At 37.3% G+C, this 25666-nt stretch overlaps 3 protein-coding genes and 1 long non-coding RNA gene across 4 annotated transcripts in view; 3 read left to right on the top strand and 1 right to left on the bottom strand.

The window, feature by feature from the left end:
- The window catches only part of LOC142363241 (uncharacterized), a 59692-nt gene that overhangs the window by 27455 nt on the left and 6571 nt on the right, over positions 1–25666 (bottom strand). The window lies entirely within an intron of this gene.
- LOC104329079 (parvalbumin, thymic) lies at positions 144–5009 on the top strand. Its single transcript, XM_009934165.2, is given in 7 exon segments — positions 144–172; positions 174–219; positions 221–255; positions 2013–2080; positions 2885–3017; positions 3278–3387; positions 4669–5009. Coding segments are annotated over 7 exon segments (447 nt in total). The 3' UTR covers positions 4695–5009.
- Positions 11162–13506, top strand: LOC104329078 (parvalbumin beta). The gene is made up of 4 exons (XM_009934164.1): positions 11162–11267; positions 11958–12090; positions 12860–12969; positions 13481–13506. Exons 1-4 carry the CDS (start codon positions 11162–11164, stop codon positions 13504–13506), a joined length of 375 nt encoding a protein of 124 aa, XP_009932466.1.
- Positions 22174–24860, top strand: LOC104329077 (parvalbumin, thymic CPV3). Its single transcript, XM_009934163.2, has 4 exons — positions 22174–22234; positions 22599–22731; positions 23168–23277; positions 24835–24860. The coding sequence occupies exons 1-4, from the start codon at positions 22174–22176 to the stop codon at positions 24858–24860; spliced, it is 330 nt and encodes a 109-aa protein (XP_009932465.2).

Below are 25666 nucleotides of genomic sequence, written 5' to 3'. Positions count from 1 at the left end.
TTTTGCCTATCTGGCCACTTATCTTGTTTCGTTTGCAAATATCATATGTATTCTCTTGAGATAAAAATAGTGCAAGATGATTAGTTAGGCAAGTTCATTTGACACCATTCCCCCTTCGTGACGCTGAAATCTGAAATCTGTATATGGTATACAACTTAAAGGATATATATGCAAGCTCAGCTCTGCTGGAGACACACAGCAAGTACGTTCCTCCCAACCAGATTGCTTCCTTATCCAGTCAAGAAGACCACAAAGGTAAGCTGATTAGTTCCTCTGCTTTCAGAAAGAGAAACACAAAAGGAAAATGCTCCCTAGATAAAAAGCGTCTATGCAATTAAAATATCTATTCTTATACCAGATTCCAGGATGTCATATCTGTACAAACTAACATAGAATAGAATCGGCATTCAGATCACAGGATGAAAAAGACGTGAAGGATGACCTTTGTAAAAAATGCTGCAGTTTTCAGGTTTTCCTTCAACTTTTCCCCATTTTTAATCCTGTCAGCAGTGAGAATTAGGTGAACTGCAGAGGTCCAAATTATCTTGTCTAGCGCTTAGAGGGGGAAGTTCTTTGTACAAGAAGCCACTGGGACAAAATAATTGCTAGCAAAACAGAAGTAACTCATCTGCCTTAGTTGGAGAAGTACCCGTTGCCATGAGTGTGAATTTGTCCCATTGTCTCCTTACACCTCCTGGGATATTCAGAAAATGACTGAAATGATTGATAATTTCCTCTGCTGCAACCATCAGGTACAGAGGCAGCCATTTCAGATTTTAGGCAAAGTTTACACCTGTGTGTAGATTTCAAACCAGCGCACAGACTATAAATGGTTACCAGCAGTGGTTTCCTTCCCATGAATGCTGCTTTCCGTGCTCAGGAAGAACGATGTTAATGAATAGATTCATGAAAAGATATTTCTGTTCTCTTGTGGCTTTCAAGAATAACTTTTCTATGCCTTAGTTCCCCTTCCTTCATTAACACAAAGCTACTTTACAGTAATGCTGCAAGTTTTAAATTGTAACCAGCTGGCACTGGTGTGTGGTTTGCCAAACTGTAAATGTATCAATGCTATGTTCACACTAGAAAATTGACTAGAAATTCAGGCCTTGTAGCATTTTTTTAAGGGACATATATTATGCTGGCAAACTATTGCAGCTGTTGGTGGCTGAATGGGACAAAGAGTATCTTTTGTCAAATGTTGCTGTAGAGAAGAAAACACCTCCTCCACTCTACTAGGAACAAATATTAAGTCTCAATACCTCTGTTCTAAGCACATTAATATACTGAAATGCCAAAATCTGGATAAAAATCTGGTTTATTATCACTTAGATGGAATTAAAAAAAAAAACACAACATACTTATGAAAACTTTTTATAAAGTTATCATGCAATGTAGTATTTTAAAGATGCAGCAGCCCAACAAGACAAATTTATAGTGTAGTTACACTTATTATTGCAACTAAACAGAGGGGGAACTGTCTCTCCAAATTTAGAACTCCTTGAAATAAGTAAAATTATTATTACTTATTCTACACTATTATTTTCATTCTTTGAAAGATTATTACATTTATTGAAAATAATAATAGATTTTTAAAAGTCCAATTACTTTATTCCAGATATAGTTCTATGGGATATACTGAGCCTTATCTTTTATGTATGCTGTAAATATATGCTGATATTAATTCAGTAACAATCCACCTCCAGGAAAACCCACACAGAAGTCATGAAGTTTTGTGGTGCTAGACACCTTTGATTCTCTCTCTCAGCACAGTACAGGCATCAGATCTTCCTGAAGCCCCACACTCCCGCATGTAGAATTCCTCCCTCATTACCCAGCTTTAAGTGGAAGCACCTGCTGCAGACATCTGTTACAGTATGCTCCACTTACAATTAGATGAATAATGTCTCTCCTATCATATACTGTCACAGCAGCAACTTCAAATAGAACCATGAAAGAGGTAGAGAAGTAATTTTAATGACTAAGTAGCTCACATTTAATTTATTTTACAGTTCAACAATGGCCATCACTGACATCCTTTCTGCCAAAGATATTGAATCTGCCCTCTCCAGCTGCCAGGGTAAGGAATGGTCTCTCTGCAGCCAGAAGATGCATATCATTTTTATGTCTTAAGATGTCATGCCTATCATTTTCCCCTTAGATTCCTTTCCCATGAGATCTCTTTCTAGCTACATTACAGTATAGGCCCTTGTATTCAGCAAGTCTCACAAGCGGTTATTTGATGGGTAACATTCCCCAAAACACAGAGCAGCAATTAAAGGGCCACAGTTTCAGTTAGGGCTGGCTGAACTCTAAACTCTGTGAATTTTTAAACCTGTTAAAGACTCATATTTAAATAGTTAGCCTTTTTCTTCAAAATGTCAAAAAAGCCTCAGCTTGCAGAATCAAAGTGTCATTTGTGAAGCAATGACCAGTCTCAGTTCTCTTAAGAGTTCCTCAGCAAGATCAAGCCCATTTTCAAAATGCTCAGAGAGCTAGTTTGACTGTGAATTACTTACTTTCCTAACAAATTTTTCATCAAATTAAGGACTAAGTGAAAATGAAGTAAGAATTATAGGAGTTGGTCTGTAAGCCACAGTAGCACCCTCTAAATATTTATTGTTAATTGCATGTGACACATTGCATGAATCCTGATTTAGCAGAATGTCCATTGTAGCAGAAAACTTCAAACTGGCTGAAAGGATATATGACCACAGGCACAGAGTGATTAAAAAGGGAAATTATCCATTGTATCTTCTTTTTTGCTGCACCAGGGAATAAGAGGAGCAGACTGATGCTTGAGAAAAGCCATACGTATCCCCAAGGAATACATACAGCAGTAGCAACATCAAGGGAATACTTAAACAACTTCTGTTTTTTCCAGCTGCTGAGACCTTCAACTACAAGTCTTTCTTCTCCATGGTTGGTTTATCCAGCAAGACTCCTGATCAGATAAACAAAGTTTTTGGAATCCTTGATCAGGACAATAGTGGTTTCATCGAAGAAGAAGAGCTTCAGTAAGTACTGTTCAGCGGCTTTATTTCTTTAAACAGTGTAAACCTTTGAACTTGCTTGGTGTCCTAGAAAAAACTTGATGTTATTTTAAAAATAAAACACAGTTCCTTGTCTTTCCTTAATCTGTGTGGATTTCCTCAGATAATAAGAGCAGGCATTACCTTATGGATTTTCTGTCATGGGTTTAAGAAAACCAGAAATACCAATATGCCAAGCCATTTCAGAGACTAACACTCAAGCACAGTGCTCTGTTATATTCCAGGCTGTTTCTGAAGAATTTCTCTTCAAGTGCCAGAGTCCTCACCCCCGCAGAGACCAAGGCTTTTCTGGCTGCAGGTGACAGTGATGGTGATGGCAAAATTGGAGTGGAAGGTAAGACTTCAGGAAACTTCACAACATTTGTGCTTTCAAATGCATGTATTTAGGGCTGCATTTAAACTGTGGCATGCAGAATACATCCAAGTACTTTGGCCTGGTACTTTGTGCCACAATTTTTGTACTAGCAAATACTCCTTTATTTTCATAGCTTTTTCCCCATTGGGTCTCTGTTGCAGCAACACCATATTTAGGCCCAACGTAGAGCCTGTTCTTCCAATTAGTAATAACAGCTTTGGAGTTAATTCTGCAGTGTGTCTGATCTATAGACTCAAAGTGCCAGATTTTTAAAACATCCTATTCATTCTTTGAATTTCCATTTTGGCAGTGGATGCTCTGCACTTCTGGCCATATGAGACTCTCATTTTTAAACACTTCCACTTATGCAAACTTATTTCTTCATCTACCACTATCTAATTTTGGCCAATATTACTGAATGGTTAATTCAGTAACGTCAACGAAGACTGGTATTGTCTTCAAAGGCTAGAATTGCTGCAATGCAGCACAGAATTTTGTGCTGGAGAACTATCTGGTAAGTGCAAATTTCACCAGGCAGTCCCTCTATGAGAAACTAAATCAAAATCTTAAAGAAAACCTCAGAGGATGATGTGAACTGCCCAGGATATTTCTCTCAGAAATTGCAGTAAGGAAAATAGGACATTATGCATCATGTATTAGAGATGAAGTCACTGAAAACAGGGCTGTCTCAGCTGAACTAGGACAGGTGGCAATAACTCTAACGGATACACGTGCTAATCTTAGCCAGAGTTTGGGAGGAGAGAGATACACACTGTTGGAGGAATGTGCTTTTGCAGCTTCTGTTTATGAGCCCCAAATAAGGCATTATATTATGCAGATATTAGCCCTTAACCATTGAATCTCCCATTCTGAAATTACATCACTACTGATATTTTTTCTTTGTAATACAAAACCAAAAAATCCCTCATATTGAAAGCTACAGGCTCGACCTAATTCACTTGCTTTCTTGGCTATTATCAGAGTTTGTAATGGGCTAAAGATAGTTTACCTTTAACTCAGGATTTCCCACAAATATGAATTTACAGACATATTCCTCCTCTCTGCACTTACTCTTTTTAAGGAGTGAAAAATCTGTTACGCCTCCAGAATCTCAGTTTAGCAGTAGCTTGTGCAGTGTTATAATAACTTCGGGAGCCCTCCATGGCTAGGAGTTTATGTCATTTTTATCTATTCTAAAGATGTTGAAAACCATTTTCATCTAGTTTTATTCCTTGCCTTTCTCCTTTTGTTCCTTGACAGAATTCCAGACTCTGGTGAAGTCATAAACATCATTAGACCAAAGGCAACCTCGGACTGACTCTTCCAATTGCCTCGTCCAACAAGCACTTCGCACTCAGCATGCGTTTGTACATTTTTATATTGTTTCAGGCATTAACAATTCCCCGTACATCAAGTTCACACATCGGATTGCTGAGAAATCTTGCAACGTACAGATGTTTTGGTCAGTTGGTATTGTTACATTTCCACCGTAAAGAAGGCACTTTGTGATTTTCAGCCACTCATAATACTGAAATTGTGGCTGAAAGAGGGGAGAAAAAAAAATTCTAAAAAAACAAAAACCAAAAAACTTGGGGGGAAAAAGCTGCTTTTTAAATTTTGTTTAGATTTTGCATCCTCATATCTGACCATGCTGACTCGCCAAACACACTTTTGATGATGTTAAACAATACGACATCTTTTAAGGCTTAATCGTACTGATCTCATTGAGTTTTATTTCCTTTTAATTCTCTGATCCTTGAGGAAAAACAATGCTAACAAGACAGATAGCTAAAAATAATTTATATTAAGTCCCAACACTGAGAATACAAGAAAAAAATTTAAGAGGAGTTGACACGTAGCTCAAAGCAGGGAAGAAGTTTGTGGGTATTTTTACAAAATGAAGTACTCGGCTACGGCATGTATCGTCAGAAAGTGTTTATGGCCTAAAATGTAACTCTCCTTTAAGAAGATTTATGTTTCATGAAATCTAAGGCAGCTGTGAGATAGAGGAGAAGGGTCTAATCCCAACTCTAACACTGTTACAAGTCACCCTCCCCTGACAACATGGGCCACAGGCCTGGAGGTGTTTCTGTGAATCATTAACATGTTGCTTATTATCTCTTAATATGCACAAAATAATAATATTTTGCTGCATTTGTGAATTTCTGTGTTTCCTACAGATGAAACAATCAACAAGCCATTCTTGCTATTTGATAACCTTAAACCTGTTATGTTGCTAAACAATGGCCATTGCTCAATTATTTCATTTATTCTAATGAATAATCATCTGTACAATCCATAATATTGGCAATTTTCTGAAGTCTGAAAATTACTAAGAACCAGTCTTTCCTTTGTTAAGTGTCTTACAGGATTTAGAGCTAGTTATAGCATTGTCTATATTAACGGACAAAGTAAATAATGTTCATGGTTAAATGCAGAGTTCAATAGATTGAGTAGATGTGCATTTCTGGCTGAGTGGGTTGGAAATTTCCCCACCAACATTTAGTTATCTCCTTTCCCATCTACCACGACGTGGTTCCAGCTCACAAGTAGACTGTCATTTTAATACTCCCTGCTGAAACGGGATGATAATTATAACATAATTTGGCATCTGCTTCAAACAGGAGCAGAAACAAAGCCTTCTGGAACTTTTATGTAACATTCGATGTCGGCATTTCCATGAATCGCAAGATGACTATGTGAGGCAAGTACAGCTCACTCGTACCCAGGCATGTAAGAGAGCTGTTCAGCAGATTTAAGATGCCTAATGCAAAAGAGGAACTCTAGCAATCAGACTCACTGAAGCCTTGGCGGAATTATAGTGAATATAAACCCTAATTCCATCCCCACCGCCTTTGATGTTAAATCTGGGCTTAAAATGCAGCTGCAGTTAATTGCAGCACTGAAATATTTTGCATAATGATGAGACTGTTGGTTCATTTCACCTTATTCATTTTCCTATCTGCTGAAGAAAAAGCCCTGAGCAATCCAGATCTGCAGCAGTATACAGATGTAACGTATACATTAGCTCTTCACACTGCTGATCACTAAAATATCATGTCACTAGTTCACAAGCAGATGGCACACACAATACCATAAGCAACAGACTTAATACCGCATTCCTTGCACATCTGCAATTCTCCTGTGGAATGCAAGAAATGCAAGCCTACATAGTGGCCTGTCCCGTAGTTCAGAGGTGCTAGACAACTGCACATCACTGCCTTCTGTTGCCACAAGGGGGAATTAAGCACATCTGAGAATTAGGCTGTTCCTGTCCATGTTGCAACTTTACACAAAAGCTAGAGAATTTTGTTTATGAGAAAATCTGTTCTTCTGAAACAGTAACTCGTGGCAAGAAGATGTTTTAGATCTTATAAAAACCATCCAGCCATTTCATTAGAAGGAATTACAATAAAACTCCAAAAAGTCCCCGATTTCAAAAAAGGCCCATAGACTGTTCAGCAAAAACAATGCCTAGTCCCTATTAACTCTTCTGTTGGCACTAGGATCCACATTTTTAGAGCTAATCAAACTAGAACAGAATATTTTCCACCTAAAGGAAACAAATTCCAAAAACGTAAAGTTTTCTTGGAAGGTTCATTTCAATGAACTTAAGTTTAGGCAGTGGCAGCCTTCAGTTTTCTTAGGGAATAGCATGGAGTCGTCTCTGAACTTGACAATGTCACTGCACTACAGAAAAACCTTTGATTGCAGAACATCTGTGTGAATGCCATCTGAAGGAGTAAAGAGACAAATGATCATATCACAATGGTACCACAATTAAGGGATAGAATTACAGAGTAATTCATACTGGAAAGCATCTCTGAAGATCTCTGGTCCAATTGCTTCCTCAGAAGGCCAACTTAGGGCACACTGCTCTAAGCTGAGTTTGAGCATCTTCAAGGACAGAGGTTCTATAACCTTTAAATCCTTTGCATCAAGCCTTTATGAATGAAGTACACAAATAAAACACTGCTGAGTATACAGTTGAAAACCAAAATTCTCTTAGAAATTGTTTATGCTACATCAAATCAGAAAGGATCTAACAACACCCTATATTATCACACTGATAAATCTGTTCTCAGGTTTAGAGTAAGACCGTCCTACTCAGTATAATAGTATAATACTGCTTCATAATACCCAGGATAAAAGAAATGTTGTTTATGTATATAGTTTTTTCTACAATTAAGACAACTAAAGAAAGAGCAACCCAAAATGTCAGTGGCAGATCTGAGTTCCACTGAGTCCAAAGACCATGAGTTCTCAGACACACCTCAGTCCTCTCATTACCCTGTATGAGCAGTTTAATATCTAATCCTCCCAATACTTCCTGTGAAACAAAGGCACACTATGATTTCTCTAAGTGGGAACTAAACACAAAGAAATTTATTGTCCTACACAAGCTCTTAGAAAAAGGGTACAGAGGGCTAGGGTGTTGAACCCAGTAGCCTAAACCCACCCTAGTGCTCTAGCCACTGAACCCATCATCTCAAACTGAAATTTTGGGTTGTCCTGATAAAGGAGCAGAATCATGTATGACATAAAACCTCCTGGTATTTAGTGGAAGCTGGGTGTCTCCTAACTTCATGTTCCTTTGGAAATCCCAACCTAGAGCCATGTGTAAACTTCAGAACCAATTTCAGTTCTCCAACTGCTCAAAATCTCACAGTCATCTTCTAACAAGTAAAAGAGCACAGAAAGGGCAAGGGGCTGTCAGAACATTCATTGCACACATAGACTGGTAAAGTTTCTTCTTTGAGTTAGCAGCCAGCCCATGTGGAAAATCTTTGATGCAGCATCATCAGAGGCGCCTGCAGCTCTTCACACAAACAGTGTGGGCAGAGGGGGTCAAGGCTGGATTCATTTCCTGGAATGGGTTACTGAAATAGACACATCTTGATTAAATCCCTGAACAGACATATAGCTAACATTTTCATGCCTAACTGTTCCTATATTTTAAAACATTTTAATAAGTGGATGCTGTGCAATACAAACTAATTTAAAGTGTTCACATTTTATGAAAATTTATTTCCGCATTACTTTTGCTTGCAAGCACATTAAGACACCATTACATTGGCATGGACTTTCTGGCACACTTTCTGTACCAAAGGCCTACAAAGCAAACTACCTATCAGATGGGATATGGGTGCTCCGTAACTTTTGATTTGCTTATCAGCATGTCCTACACTCAAGAAAACAAGAAAATCAGAGTTTTTGTGTACCAAGCTCCAGAAAAGAAAATCAGATCACCACATCGGTTACAATATGAAAAGAAGGTACCCCTAGACAATACCTTCTCCTGCAGTTACGAAGATATTATTGACCCTAAGTTCAAAGGGGAACTTATGTCAAAGTAGAATATGAAGATACTTAACTCAAAGGGAATCACATCAGTTTCATCACAACTAGACATTAATGACCTGGTATTTCCTAGTTACTAACTTTCTGCTCTAACCCCCAGGCTTCCAGAACAAACTGACCTTATATTTGCAATGAGCTCCCTGACAGACTGTAATATTTAGCTAGCATAAAAATAAACACAGTAGAATCTAGTTTTGTTAAACAGATGAAATAACCTGTTCTTCCAAACCATCATTAAAGGAAAGTCCTCCGGACTTATTTCTCAGTTTTCAATTTAGTCTGTTTATATTCCAGTCTTTCGAGTGATTTGGCAGACTAGACTTTTTTGTCTTTTCAATATCTGTTCCTTACGCTTCTCTTCCTTGTTTATGAATGCCCACCTGTCAACCTGTTCCCATTCTCAGCTCCTTGGTTCTCTCTCACCCGAAGCAGGCCCAGAGAGCTCTCACAGCTGGACTTGGCTGTCTCCGGTGCCATCTACAGGCAAGCTCTGGTTTGCCACAGAAATATTCAAAAACTTCTATCGAGAAATGCTTTGTAAGCTCAGTGTGGTCTTCTCACAAGCATTATTTCTTGAATGTTCAGTAATTCCGACACAATTACGAGGTCCTCTCTGATCTCAGGCCATACTCTCAATTATTCCCTAGGAATCTGAAACAAAAGGTAAAGCTAAATTCCCAGACGGAAAGACTGGATCATTTAGTTTATATATCCACTCCTTGAAGATAAAATGCCTTTAAAAGTAACTTGCTCAGTTGATCTCACATAGGCCAGGAAACTTTGCTTTCATAATGTTCAATTTATCTCACAGCACGGGTTTAGAACAACACAGTTAGTGCTTCTCCTAAGCATTCTTCTCTTGAAGAAACGATCAAGGGACACTAAGATGTGCAAGATGAGGTTTTGTCTGTATTTTCATGTATATAATTTTTGAAAGAAAAGACAGTAATTTTATCTTATATTGACCAAGTGTTAGGCTTTATTTTAAACATAATGGCATTACTCAAATATCACTTAAACCTACAATGATACTCTGTGCACATCTGCGTATGTGTGGGTGTGAAATGTTCTCCCAATGGCTTTTTACACCATTGGCCAATTTCAGCCATGCTCAAGGCCACTAAGTTCCAGCAGATTTCATGAGATAGCTCAGCGGAGGATCCTATTAATAACCAATATGAGAAAAGCCGCAACTTGAGCTTAGCTACTGTTTGAATCCTTATAGAAGTTCATTTTTTCAGTAGAGAAAGAAAAAACCAAGTACGACAGATTTCACTGCTCAGTGTCACTCCATACCATTAATTGATGCCTACTCCTGCGTGCTGCCGAACAACTCATAACCTGCTTTCTATAAAGGGACACAATTATGATGATGATTTAAAATGTGCACCATGCAATGAACTGAGCAAATGTTTTCAATTTTAGACTTTTATAGTCTAAAGTACACATTACAGTAATTGGGTAAGCAAAGCTTACATATCAGCTTATTAAAAATACTTTGGGTTGATTTAAAATTAAAATTTTTATCGGTGAGATTCTACTTGTATGTCAGATATATCTATTACAAATGTACCAGTATTGGTATTATCTGAAGACTATTATGGCAATTGCAGGAATAACGTTTCATGGGTCATTGCTTCAGGATTGGGCTCTTAATAGACAAAGTCTGCCATGAAGATGTCCATTTGTAGCTATCATTCAAGCAATTAAAAAAATGTCTTTCACAGATCAAAAATCATTTAGTAGACTAAAAATAGGTGCAAGCTGAGAGGATTTACTTTGTATGGCACTAAACCCTACATATTGTCTAAAACACCGTGCACATTCCTTTGGGATATAAATATCAATCTGATTAGCTAGCAGGTCTTGTCAGCCACAGTAACTTATCCCCTGGGGTATCAGATCCATCATGTGGCTATAGGATTTCTGTAAAAGGTCGAGAGGACTTAACTAAGGTCTATATAAGTCATTATCTCTGTCATCTGAAAAAGAATTAAGTCAAGAGGACTCTGCAGATCTTTTACCTTACATTTATTTCTGCTCTTGGCTTGGGGAAAACTAAGTGGCAAGGTGAGTTCAATATTTCCTCTGGAGCTTTTGAAGACATGACAATAATCCACACAAAAAATGCATGGAAATAACCAAAGATCCCAAAATGCCATGCAGTTCTGTAAGTATGTTTGGTTTTGTCCTGAGCCTGTGCAGCTGAAGGCTTAACTAGAGATAACAGCAAGGCAGACGTACTACATGTATCGGAACTAAAGGATGGAACAGATGGCTCTTGCGGGGCAGCTCCCCTGGTTTGCCCTGGGACCTAGGTTGCAACTGCCCCACTAATCAAACCTGGCTGTCCTCACGGGGCAGTATCAAAAGCTGATACAGCAACATCAATATGGACTCTACTCAGTATTACTTTTCATTTTGCAGTAGCTTTGACATGGCTCTTGCTGGCATCCTGACAGAAGCTGAAATTGCTGCTGGCCTACAGAGCTGTCAAGGTAACATTTACATTTTAAATTTGGCTTTTCAGTTTATCAAATTCCTTTGTCCTCACTACCTCAAAGCCCCAATTCAAATGGAAATAGAAAAGGCTGAAAGGATGAACTAGACAGTATAATGCTGATTTCCTCTCCAGGGCACATGGTAAGCTGTTCTTGTTATGTTTGTTTGCTAATTACAGCTTTAATTGTTATATCAAAAAGAGAACAAGGAGACAAGGTAATGGAACAGACGCAATTTTTAATCTTTGTCAGCCAGGGTACAAGCACCCTGATATCACCACTTGTGCATTGTATCAGTTTTAATTTTAATTTCAAATTCAGAGGCTGAAAGGCTGGTTTTTTTCAGAGAATAATAATAAAACTCCTGCCAATTTCAATAAAAGCACAATTTTTATCATCAAGTTCTGTGAATTCACATTTGAGTTAAGTATCTATTTATAGATGTATGTTCTTGCATGATGAAGACCACAGACAACATTTATCTTCCTTGGTTTGAGAGATCATTGATGGAAAAATCCCATTAATAGGAAATAAACTCGGGAAAATCAAAGACTGTTGATTGGGGTTTCTAATGACCCTCACTGTACTGCAGAAGAGTTTGCTGCTTTTTGACCAAAAAGCTAATTTTTTTTTTTTTTTGTTCCAGATCTTTAACTACTTTTCTTCATCTCTTCCTGCTTATTTCAGCTGCTGATTCATTTGATTACAAAACCTTTTTTGCCAAAGTGGGTCTCAACTCTGAGTCCAAAGACCAGCTCACCAAAGTCTTCGGATTTCTTGACCAGGACAGGAGTGGCTTTATTGAGGAATATGAACTGAAGTAAGTAAATTTAAAAATGAGTTACTGACAGGCTTGTGCTTTACTGTCTAAAAACGTAGGATAAATCAGAAATACTTCTTTTCCTTCTGTCTCTTTAGATGAAAGACAATCGCGTGCGTGTGCACGCATGTGTGTGTGCTTGTGCTGAAGGAACTGCAAGACAAACAATGAAGGAAAGGCTGGATCACAACGAGAAAACACTCTGATAGCACTGACAATACTTGTTTCATGCAGGGATAACTGACAGACTGTGAAGATAAAAATAGCAGCTCTGCTGGAGTTTGCTTTTTATTATTGCAAGATCTTTTACTAGACTGAATTCAAAGGGCTATTTTTTCTCTCATCTTTCTTCGTATCACATGAATCCAGATCACATTCATCTGACTTTGAAGTTAAAAAACAAGGTTAGAAAAATTCTTGCCACTCTAAGTCTGTATCTTAGGAGAAAAGAAGGAAGATAACACAGGAGGGAAGATTAATTCCGCCAATAGGGAGTCAGTTCTAATTTTCCCTTTTTAATCCAATGAAACCAAAATGTCATCATGGATTTTTACATGTTGTGATGCAACATTCTCTTCCTTTCTTACCCTTATTCTCACTGAATTTAGAGGAAGTTTTGCCACTGAATTCAAAAATATTTACAAAGTGCTTTTGAAGTAGTCTCAAGAATTGAATCAAGCTCGAAATTTCACAGCTATTACCAATAACAAGCTCTAAATGCTTCCAGTATCAAGTATGTCTCACTCCTTTGTCCTCTCACCTTTCACAGATTTTTCCTGCAGAATTTCTCAGCCAGTGCCAGAGCTTTGACTGATGCTGAGACCAAGGCGCCCCTGGTCGCAGGTGATAGTGATGGAGATGGTCAAATTGGAGTAGATGGTAAGACTGCCTTTATCAAACAGAGTAATATCTGCCACTGAGACATTGTAATGGCTAGCTCTAGGCAGCTGCCCTGATCCATACATTGGATGTTATGGATCCGATTCCGAGGTGCTCTGATCTGCCCTATATTGTAGAGAGGATTTAACATAGGAGTCAGTCCGTATTCTGCCCTTGGCTACAGTTGGTCCGTCCCTTTTTTCATCTACAGAGATTTTTTTCAGGACTGGAACATAAATTGATATATTTATAGAATTCCAGCATATAATTTCACTGCTTTTTACTATTGAACTATTGTACAACGTGACTCTTAAATGCAACACTTCCTTTGTCTATTATTATTACTTGTCTAAGTATCTATTATTATGAGTATACAATGTGCTACCTTTAAGGAATTATTATCAGAGGAAGTATCATTAGTTTCCCATTTTAAGTCTAAACTTAAGTACTTTTTTGACTGTGTGATTATAAAATGTGGTCCCATTTTATTATTCTTTTATTTCTTTTTCAGAGTTTCAAGCCTTGGTCAAATCTTAACAACAGTCAAGATAAAGACCAAGATATCTGTGCCATAAACAATCTCTCCTACTGAAAGCCTACTATTTATTTACACATTTTGTACCCTGGAAGGTCATGAATAATTGCTGACAAGTGATTTCATATTGCTGGGAAACATCTGCAGTAGTGCAAGCACTACTTAAACCACGTTCCACAATGTTTTAAGCAGAAGACCTTTTTACCACTGGGAAACTGAACTGGAATCCACTCTGCTCATCTGAATTTTGGCCATTAAAGATTCTAGTAAAAATACTAAGAGAAAGTGAAATTAAAAGCATCTCCGTGGGCCATTTAATCTTCAATATTTGCATAAATAGCTAGCACCTGTTGTAAAAAACTAGAATTAATAAAATGCCCAGGTGTAAAACCTGGCCATGGTAACTGGTAGCAGTGGTATTTTGTCAAGAGGTGTATTGAATGCTCCACACATTTTTACGTCATTCTTTATGCAACTGATTCTGTTTCATACACCAGTTAAATGGCAAGGCCCAGCATTAATTCAGCTGTCAATTTCAACATAAGATCAACTGGATCCAAGATATATCTAGGTTACTGAAATAGCAATAGATTCAAAGCTCTCCAAGGAATCACTCACCTTCCTGCCCACCTGATGGCACTATTGTTTCACTCACAAGAATTTAAAACAGTATTCTACTTGCTTGAATTAATTCAAGTCAGAACACTTCTAGCATACCACATGTCCACTTCTGTTTATGACTCAGTTTTGCCAGATTAACTTATCCCTGAATACAGAATGTTAAAATTTTGTTTTCCAAAGGAGGAGACCCTATACCTCAGATCTTGGAAGTAGGATGGAGGTCTCAGGAAATGTCTACGGTGCTAGTTTGCAGCTGGGGAATAAATCCCTTTTGTTAGGTCCACTTTGCACACTGAATGCCCTTTAGTGCCAAACACCAGGTGCAAGGCCCGTTCCTACCCGGTCTCCTCGTGCTAGCTGGCCAGTGAATTACATATCCAGCACACCGACTGAACTTGGCAAGCTGCACACCACGGCACAGAGATACAAAGGAGCAAGTCATGGGTCTGCCTGCAGAGGGGCAGGAGTCAGGAGCCCAGAGGTCTCCTCTCTCTTAGCATGAGACTGGAAGGTCTGCACACAGAGAGGCAGTAGAGAGATTCAGCACCCGTTAAGCATATCAAGACTCTTCACGACAAAATGAGTTCAGGAAAAATCAATGTAAAGAGTATTAATTGTTACCACAATTCCAAGTTGTTTATTTTGCATGGGAGTCTAATGAGCGAAGATGTGTTTTTACAACCCTAACAAATGCAATTGAAGGGAAAGGGAGCTATGTTTTGGACACAACTAAGTGACAAGCACTTTGAAAAATAAAGTCCCTGGTATGTCACAATGCCAAACTGGTGCATGTTGCCCCAAATTAACCAGTGTTCTGCTACTCTCCTCCATCTTAAAACTGAGGATAACATCAGGCCCGTATCTCACAGGGTTGTAAAAATAAATGCCTAAATGTTTGTGAGGAAAGTATAATAAAATGAAGAGCATCATAAAAAAAAATTGCTAGGAAATTAGTGATTTTTTCTTTATAGACAGATTGAAACAACAAGCCAGAAATAAGGAATGAAAAGAATGCAAAATTCTGAATAGTTCCTAATTAACTGAAGTTCATCCAGCTTGTGCACTAAGTTAGGGTTCTCATTGAAAAGTGTGATTATGTCACCGCAATTTTACTATAATACACACAGAAATCAAATTAGGTTTCAAAAATGAACTAGTTGCTAGCAGTACCTAACTAGACACTATGGTGTACAGGGTTTTTTAAGCTTGCACATGTGATAAAAATTCAGGTATGCAAACAGCCTTTTAAAAAATCTAGATGGCTTTAACCATCCAGAATATTTTACTTCCAACATAATAGTTACTCTAATATACTCTTTTCGAAAAATTTGGAACTCTTGAAAAGTCTGTTCTTGGACATTAATCTTGCAAAACCCTGTATGACTCTCTCATACTATATCTGTTGGAGCTATTTAAGAAGATGTTTTAGTATTCACAGATCAAAAGTCTTCATTTCAAAATTATCTGCTAATGCTACAGTGGTTCTGATGCATAACCCATTTATGAAAAGACATTATGGAGAAAGAAGGACACATCAATACAATGTTGCAAAAATCATCATATGACACAAAATTAAAGCAATCTACAGGACTTTAATATTCAACATTGTGTTCATGCCTTCTACGTTAGCAAAAATATATTTCCATTAACTCTAATGAATGAATCAGGCCCTAATATTGTAGAACCTTCCTTAACAGTGAAAAAAGAATTATCCATCAAACAAATTCACATTTATGGTTTCAATGTCATCTCAGGAGAGCAATAAAGAAAGGAAATTCTGCGGAATTAATAACTGCAGTCTGATTGCAGGGCTAACAGCTATAATTATTGTCAGAAAATGCTCAGCTGATTCTATGTTTTATATCTTCATCATGAAACATGGGTCACCTGAAGATCTTCAAGCATCATACAAATATTAATGGCTAACAGAGAGAAAAAGGCACAGACAACTGAGATAACTTCTGAGTTAGCAGGCAGCTCCTTTATTTAACCACACTTACTTCCACACTGATTAGCTTGCTAGGTCTACAAATCTAAGGCAATTTCACCACTTACCATTCCATTAAGAACAGTAAAAAATTAATGACAAGGTAAGTCTGATATCAGCTTCAGCAATCACTCCAGAAAGTCAAGAAGAGGTTGTGACTAGAGACATTTTTAGACCTTTCCTTCCTTCAGTATTACCACGAAGCAGCTTGGTGGAGAAAATGCTGGTTTCTGTCTACAAGAATACACTTACTTACCTACTTTCTCTTCCTCTCAGTCTCTCACTCACACAGGCTGTCAGGTACTGTGAAATTTCTGTAACTGCTTATCATATGCTCTAAGAAAGCTCTTCAAATTGTGCCTGTAAGGCCACAACTGGGAAGACTGCTGCACGATCATAAACATACAGTCCCACACAGCTCCCTTAAAGTGAAGAACACTCTTCTGGAATCATAAGTTTGGAGGTCCGAGACCGTGCCCTGTATTCTGCAAATGTTTCCATCCAACCCTTTCCACCAGAGCCCCTAAAGAGTGGTTGTCTTTTGTCAAAGGAATTTTGTCACGCTTCATGTGTGTGTTTTAAGCTCTTGTCTGAATCTAGACACCTGCTTCTCCTTTATTTAGAAGGTAATTTCTGTTAAGTAAGTGACTTTAGATGATTACTTATGATAAGGTTAACTCTAATTAGAGGGTATTTTTACTTTATACCTCACTAAGGGTTATACATTCTCCTACTGATGAAGTTAATGGCAGAAATCCCACTGACATCAGTGAGGACAGGCAGTGAATATAGAACCAGCTGGAATCACTTCAGTGCTATTTGCTTTATCTTACCATGGCTTTTTTACACTGCCTGTCATAGTAAAATACAGCCATGTGCAAAAAGCCTTTGGTAACAGTATAGTACCACTGTACCTATCTTTTACATGTCACAAAAGGCAGCACCCAGATTATTTCACAGCCTCCAACCTTAGGGCCTAGTTATTCTTAAAATACACAGAAAACCTGAACAACTTAGACTTCTAAAAATTACTCCATCTGACATTGTCTACAATGCTGACAGCAGACGGAAACATCTTAGACAATTACGTTTAGGGTCAGAGTCACAAAATTGTGTTACTGAGTCACAGAAGCACTTGCAAGTGCATTTAAAGACAAGCACATAGCATACCAAATGGTAGTGCAGAGATCTTCCAAGACAGCTTTTTAAATGAAAAAGTATCTTAATCAGAACAATCTCTACGAATTAGTTACGCTACTGATCAGTTATGTTAGTCTCTTCTGCTATCATTTTCAAACAGAAATAAATCTCATTTACACAGAATGATAAGGACATAATTTAAATCAGGGAAACTACACAAGGCATTTCTCCTAACCTGAGAGCAGTACCTTTCTTCGTTTTGCTCTAGACCCACAGTGCTGCAGGATGTATCTTGTGTGTTGGATTCCACAGTCTGGATCTCTGCTCAGTGTTCTGGCTAATACCCTCTACTTGCTGCAGGAAAAGAAAGCTTTGTCACTGAGACTTCCAAGGCCTGGATTTCAGCCTTCATTGTAATAATGCACAGTACCAAAACACTCAAATACTAAACCATGTTCTTAAATCTCTCAGTTAAAAGTAGTACAAGATTAAGCCCAAGCAACCACTCAAATTGGATTCTGTAATTATTCCTATTTGATTAAAGTATGTGCCTTAAGAGACAACTTGAAGTGACAGGACATAACTCATTTTGTTGTAAGGCCCTTTACAAGGATTATAACTATATTCACTCTAAGATTCTCTGCCACCACCACTGAGACATCAATATTAAAGATCAACCACATAGTTACTTCCAAATTCATTACAAAGGCAGAATCTGTTATCCAGGATCATGATACAATTGTTCTGGCCCTAACACAACCAGGGCTGAAAGACAGAGTTGTATGGGTTTTAGAACAGCTGCTACAGCATCTCTTTACACTACTGTAGTTGGTCTCAGGTTAACACCTCTCCTCTGATCTCACCTGAGACAACTGCTGATGTTTCTTTTGCATCTGCTTGAAGTCATGTCTTTGGTTGGTTGCCACTGCTAATTAACTCCGTATTTTACACCAAACAGAACACAAAGAGTACAAGACTAGTCCACAACCTGTCAATGACTCATCAAAACACAACTCTCCTCTGCTTATTAGAGAAGTGAATGCTACTTGATCTGAAAACAGTTGTTTTATACGTTTAGATTCTTAGCAAGAACTTCTCAATATGAATGTTCTGTATTTCTCAGAACTACAACTTCAAGTTTAATTCTGGAAGTCTGAAACAAAAACAAACAAACAAAAAAGCTTTACTATTCCTGTATATACTGTGCATAAAGACACTTTGGGGAAAACAACGGAAGTAAAGCTATACAAGTACGTGAATCTTCAGATGAACAACTCAATGGCACTTTCACACGTCCCTAGTAGAGCAAAAAAACCAAAAACAAATAAAGAAACAAAAAAAATTATAATTTTTCTTGAATTTCATAAGAAGAAGTGCTGAATATTCCTGGAAACTGTGCAATACTCAGATTCTGCACCAGATTTTGCACTACTGTTAACTGCCCGTTACCTAGCAGCTGTTGTTCTGGTTGAATTCTTAGGAATATTCCTTACAGCATTACATGGCTTGCATAATATCTTTTAGAAAATTTCTTTTATAGATCTCAGTTTTTGAACCTCTGGAGTGACTACAATCACCTAAGCTAACACACACCCCCGAAGTAAAGAAAACAGTCAGATAATTTCGCTGTAAAATAGATTCTCTAATTAAAACATTTCTATATATAATATACTCATCCCTGATTATTTCATTCTAATTGTAGTAGCGGGAAACCTGTACTTCAGATGAAGTGTCATTAATAAATAAATAAAAACAAGTAACCCTAGATTCCCACCTGTATCAATATACAGTGACATCAACTTGATTCTGAAATTCAGCTCTTTTAGACTTTTGTAAACTATCTTTCAGCTAGGATTAGCATCACTTTTGTTGTCAGTATTGAATTCCAAACATTACAAGATCCCTTTGTAAGCAATAATAGTGAACTTATTGTAGCAATTAGCTCGCTTTTACCTGAGATCATATTTTACTATAATCCTGATTCTGGCTACTTTACTGCTGTTGAATGCATGTAAAAACAGTTCAGCACCCTGCATGCCATGGCAGAGTGTATGAGGTAACCAGATGCCATTCTTTGAGCATTTGGGGCTTATATTTTAATACTCTGCCTGAATTAGTTGCAGACATATTTTGAGCTTGAGCATTTCATGTTCACCTTGATCTCATCATTTTCCTCTAGTTCATTTAAATTTCCTCATTCTCATTAGCTTTTAATAATTAGCATTGTATGGCAAGTCAAAAATTTAAACAAAGCCAAGAGTTCAATGAGCAATGTGCAGGAGCAAGCAGAAATAAAGGAAGCCTACTATAAAGTAACGTCTACGGCACTATTACAGAGGTCTAAAAAAACCTCTTCTCTAGAAACATCTAGGAAGTAAAAATGTAAAAAGGAATCAGTAAAAAAACCCTTCTGTAAAAACTCGTATCAACTTGATGTGATCGTAAAGGAGAAAATTCACAAGAGTGCAAAAGGTACCTACAAGGATGAAAGCTATTTTGGGATGATCCAGTAGAAAGCACAGTATGGGCTTCATTCCCACTGCCACTGTCTGATAGATCCTAATATCATGAAAATCTCAGACAGAAAGCAATATGAACATGCAGTACTGAACGAAAAAGATAAATGGAAAGAACACCAAAAGACCTGAGATCAGATCTTCAACTTATACAAATCCGCATTATTCAATTTGTTTTAATTAGAAAACACTAATTTACCACAGGTCATGGTTCCTAGGTTTAATAGGAAGGTGTTCTTCCAGATGACTATAAACAGTTTTCCTACTGAAAGAGATAAAGAGGAGCATTCTTTCATTACTAGACAGCTGATATTTGGGATTAAACGTAAATCTGATTATTTGTGATTCACGCTGCCTTCTTTTGTGTACAAAATAGATAGCAAAAAATGAAAAAGTATCATTAAATGATGCCTGCTTTTTCATGTTAATTACACCTTGTATTTCTCTATCCAAATTCAGACAAGCAGGTGCTATGGAACAATTGCTATGCTTGATACTTTTTTCACTGTTATTAAACCAATCAGGAGTAAGCCCACTGTAGTCTATTAAGTTACACCAAGACTTAGATATATTACTACTCTACTCCACAGTATAATTTGTAACTTTTGCTACTACAAAAAATATTACTTCTTCAGCATACCATACTATTTCCATTCATTAAAAAATAAAACAATACTCACGTACCAGGAGAACATTACTTTAGATACCATAATAGACTGTTATACAATAAACTCTAACCAAAATACACGTCTTTCTTATTGGTCTTCATCCTAGAATTTTGTCCACATAAACCCCCTTAAAGATGGAAACAGATTTTTGCCTGAGAATGAAAACCTCATACCTGCTGTTCCCAGTTTTCTTCATTTTTTTTTCCAAAATTATTGCTCTTGAAATATATAATAAACCCCCACTTACTCTTACCTACAATTTTAATTTCATATTAAGAAAACAGACTGTGAGAGTGTGTGTTGTAAAACGTATATAAAACTATCTCCACACCACCAAAGTCTGATTCCTACCACTTCAAGTAAGTCTATGATTGATTTAATGTAATTTAAAATATTCAGAATAGATTATTAAGTAGGCCATCTGATTATACATAATTTTCCAAGGAATACAGACAACAAGATTAGCTTACTCAGCTTTACCTACTTTCAGAGTTTTGCTGTCACTGAAGGGATCGGTTTCTGTTCTACCAATGATTAGGGACAGCACTGTAATTTAGAAAATGGTCAGGAAATACGAAATGAAGTTTACTGTAGAAAGATCACCCCAAATTATAGCATGGTTTTCTCTATCCTAGTGACAAGTTATCTTTCTCAGAATGACACATTGTCATCTCTGATCTTTCACCTCCAACTTCCTTTATACATTCCAAAGGATCAACAGACTTAGGAAAACTAAACTAGTTTCTTTTCATAAGGATTTGAGTGCTGGAGTCATCTTCCAGCGAGCAACCTTAAGGTCCAGAGGTTAACTGAAAATCTTTAGCGTATCTGGAGACTGAAAGGCTATGTTTTGATAGCAGAGTTGTACTTAATCAAGCACAAGTGGATTTATTAAAAAAAAATATTCTTCTTATCCATATTATCTTAGGATATAAACAGAAAGGAAAGTTTAATTAGTTAAGGAAGAAATTTGAGCTAGGTCTCAAATCAAACATTTGATCCATGAAACAGTAACCTAAGTAGTGGTTATTGTCACCTTTTGAATCCTTTATAAGCCAGAGTGGCAAGCCAGAGCCAACATTACTATTTTGCCTGGTATCTCCTCAGCTATTTTTCCTTTACCTAGCTGAGAAAACTATAAAGGTGAGCAGCTGACTTGAGATTAATTAAATTAAATTACTGTGCAGAGCTGCACCAGTAGTAAGTACAATAACCATTGTTCTAAGATTTTTATTTGAATTGCTGGAATTACTTACGGATGGACCTTAAATAGATAAGTATCAGTTTTCTTTTTATTCTCCAGAGCTGTTGGGGGAAAAAACAGAAGCAAACCTTCTTGACTTTCTTTTTTCCACTGCATATACTGTTATTGGTATTGCCAAATGTCATGTATTCCAGTAAGGCTAATTATTAGATTAACAGTTACATAGAGTTTAAAAATGTGCTGTACTTAAATAGAATGCAGTAAATGATAAAAAATTGATCATTAACTCACAACATCATTTACGTAATCCATCTCATTATTTCAACACTGCTATTTTCAAGTAAGTAATGTACTACTTCTTCTAATTCATTTAGGGATAGCAGCGATGTCGGTTGGATAAATTAGATTAATCTACTCTTAGAAGTCTTGTTAGCCATACAGTATTCTTTGAAACACAGAAAAACCAATTTGTTGTAAGATGTATTTGCATTTCACAAATCTGTCTGCAATATACTATCTTGCACAGGTTTAAAATGAGCCTTACAGACATTCTAAGCCCTTCTGATATTGCTGCTGCTCTGCGGGACTGCCAAGGTGAGAAAACCATTAAAACTCTAAAAATCTATTATTTTGTGTAATACATGGCAAATTTAACTCAGTCCCAAAGGAATACTAAACAAGCACATATGTAAACAGATATCTGTAATCTCTTTACTTATCTGTCACCGTATATTTGTTCATGACTGTTTTATATTATCAGTTTATAACTTCTTCCTATGTGATTTTTGTTTGGTGTTTAGGAGGGCATGGTGCAGTATGGCAAAATTCTTTTTTTGACAGGCTTTATCTATCACTCATGTTTAAAACAACTAAAACATAACAAAGCAGCATCCCCAGACCATTTAGGAACAGTGAACGCAGTGGTCTGGGGTTAATTTATTTATTAATTTATTTTCAGCTCCAGATTCCTTTAGTCCCAAAAAATTCTTTCAGATCAGTGGGATGTCTAAAAAGAGTAGCAGTCAGCTCAAGGAGATCTTCCGGATTCTTGACAACGATCAAAGTGGCTTTATTGAGGAAGATGAGCTCAAGTAAGGATTTTCTGTGTTAACTATTGAGAGGCTATCCAAAAATCAGCACTTTTTTCTCTCCAGAACTGTTCTGTAAATGTGAGCACAAGTTATGCTAAATGTTGATAAAAAGCAGACTGTGAAATGTGCATTTAAGTAGATAATCCCTACAGAGAAAAACAAATTGGCAAATATCTGCCTTCAATGCTCCCTATAGAAGAATATAACTCCCTGGGGCTGTATTTTGGTAGTGGGAAGACTCAATTGTATCAGGGCTGGACTTACTAAGTAGAAATGTATATGGACTAAGATTTAGCTTGTCAAGCAAAGCAATGTTTGGAGGACTTGGCTATTGCAGTAAATAATTTATTTATAGATAGCTATCAGTTTGATTATACAGCCAGCATAAAAGAAAAATATTCTGCAAAAATCATAACCAAAGTTGTTTTCTTCCTAGGTGTTTCCTTCAGAGGTTTGAGTGTGGAGCCAGAGTGTTAACCACCTCGGAAACCAAGACCTTCTTAGCAGCTGCAGATCATGATGGGGATGGTAAAATTGGGGCTGAAGGTATTAACTTATTTATCTACAGAATAAGGCTCCTCAGGATGTGCCGTAAATGATGTGTGATTCTCTTTTATGTTGATGGTACATTAATGCACCTCCAGTGATTTTATTGAAACCCTTGCAGTGGCAACCTGTTTAAGGGTGGAAATGGTCCCTGATCTTACAAGTTCCTCTCTTAAACTCCTTTTGCACCAGCAAGTCAAAAAAACCCACTTAGGTTGCCCTAAGGAACTTTCTCCCTGCCACTCACTCACGAATTTCCAGTTGTTTTGAAAGGAACTGCCCCTTATTTCTCCTCCCACTTACTCTGATGTAAAGCAGCACTAGCATCAGTTGTAATACACAAACGTAAAATCAAGGACAAAAGAACCAGCTCTACACATAAGAATCAACAGCACGTAGACCGGCTCATTTACAGCAGTCATCTCCCAACAGAAATTTCACTAGTCAGTGAAATCATTCACAATACACAAGAGCTAGCAGCACATAGTTTGATATCTGTTCTGCATAACAAGGAGAACAGAATGATCAAGTGTCACTATCCCAACGTGAGATCCCACAACAGGCTCTGTGCATGGGGATGGATGCTACTTATCTTCAGTGACAGGTTAAGGACCAGACAGGAAGGAGCAGCTGTTTTAGGAAGCAGCATATTGCACTCACCCGATGGAAATGCCGGTGTGATTTAACATCTGCTCAGTGCAGAAACCTCCCGATCTCATAATTCCATATTTCTGTCATAATTCCATATTTCTGTACCCCACTTTGAACAGGAAGCACACACACAAAAGGCTTGCAGACAATGGCAACTTGCCCCATGAGAGAAGCAAGCTGCCTAGACAAGCATGAAAGGCGCTTAGGGAACAGCATGCAGGGAATGTGCTGGTGCACAGATTCCCTAGATCACTGCGCTAGGAAGACAGAACTCTTCCATTTCTTTATTTGGAAGGAATTAAAACCTGTTCCTTAGAAAATGTTGCAGAATAAACACACATGATTTATGAAGCAATCTGTATACTAATACAGTTGTTCAGAGACAGGATTGATCAGATAATCTAACTCACAGAAGCCAAATATTTAACAGTTCTTCCAAATAACAATACCTCATTGTACAACACAATACTTCAGTATCATACCACATGGAACTGCACAATGTTTTTGGCTTCAGGCTGTGCTCTGAATCATTACAAACAGCTAAGACACACGGACTCACTTCTCATTCTTTTACTTCAGCTCTTAACCTCTTACTCACATTCTGTATTAGTAATTTCCAATATTTTTGGCCAAGATCAGTATTATGCAGAGAGAAGGCTAAAACTACCTTGAACATTTTGTTATTCCTTATAAATGTCAGAAAAACACTGCCTTTCCATCTGTTGTTCAGAAGAGGAATTTTAGATAATGTCACTCTTTCATACATGTTTCTTCTCCTTTGGCCATCTTTCAGGTAACTGTTTTCTGTTTATTCGTATTCTAAATCTCTTGATAAGCCAATAATCTTTTACTCCTAACCCTTTAACTTTAATATTTGTACTGTAAATATTCTCTTATGTTTTGCAGAATTCCAGGAAATGGTGCAGTCTTGAAGGTTCAAAAGAACCAAACAAGACAGAATTGGGAAGAATCTGCATGAGATACTCCAAAACCTCGAAAATCAAGAGTCCCTTATTTTTCTTGACAGTGTCTGTTACTTCTTCATTGCCTTAGCAACATAACGAAACACTGATTCATTATTTTTTTCATTGTGTGGACCTTTTACCATGTTCTAAACTCTATTTTAGCAGACACTCCCCTTAAAAATATCCAATAAAAATTAACCACATAGAGTGGCTTGTGCCTGTTTTTCTGACTGCTGAACTGAAATGTGTGAATTCTTACACTAAAACTGTTAATCCCTCCAAGATCTTGATCTTATCAGACCTTTATATATGGAACATCTTTTGAAATCAGTGGGAGTTCTGTTTACAACAGGTCTTCTGGATTAAGCTTGAAGTTCTCAAAAAACTCAGATCTTCGTCAAAGACTAGGAGCTCACATACAGCTGTGAGGTAGGTGAGGATAACATCTCTCACTGACTTCCAAGTGGAAAGCAGTCATAAGTTTTTTGCTTAAGAAGTTTTTTCTGCATGAGAAAGTTGCAGTTTCAAGCCACTCTTTTCACATTAGCCAACTAAGACAACAAGAAAGAGTTTTCCTGCAGAAAGAGTTAAAAGGAAAGCCTACACGGACTTGAGGTTTCAGATAACTGTAAGGCTTTAAAAAGCAGAGGGGAAGCAAAATATATCTTCTTGGTCATATTTTCTAGCTTTCTCAATAGGGAGGACTAAAAGTGCGGAGGAAGAATCTGTAGAAATGCATGTTGAGAAAGCTCCAACGTACTTTACCCAGTATT

Source organism: Opisthocomus hoazin, chromosome 15 (assembly GCF_030867145.1).
Source record: "Opisthocomus hoazin isolate bOpiHoa1 chromosome 15, bOpiHoa1.hap1, whole genome shotgun sequence".
NCBI classification, from domain to species: Eukaryota; Metazoa; Chordata; class Aves; order Opisthocomiformes; family Opisthocomidae; genus Opisthocomus; species Opisthocomus hoazin.
This window is presented reverse-complemented; position numbering and strand designations above follow the sequence as displayed.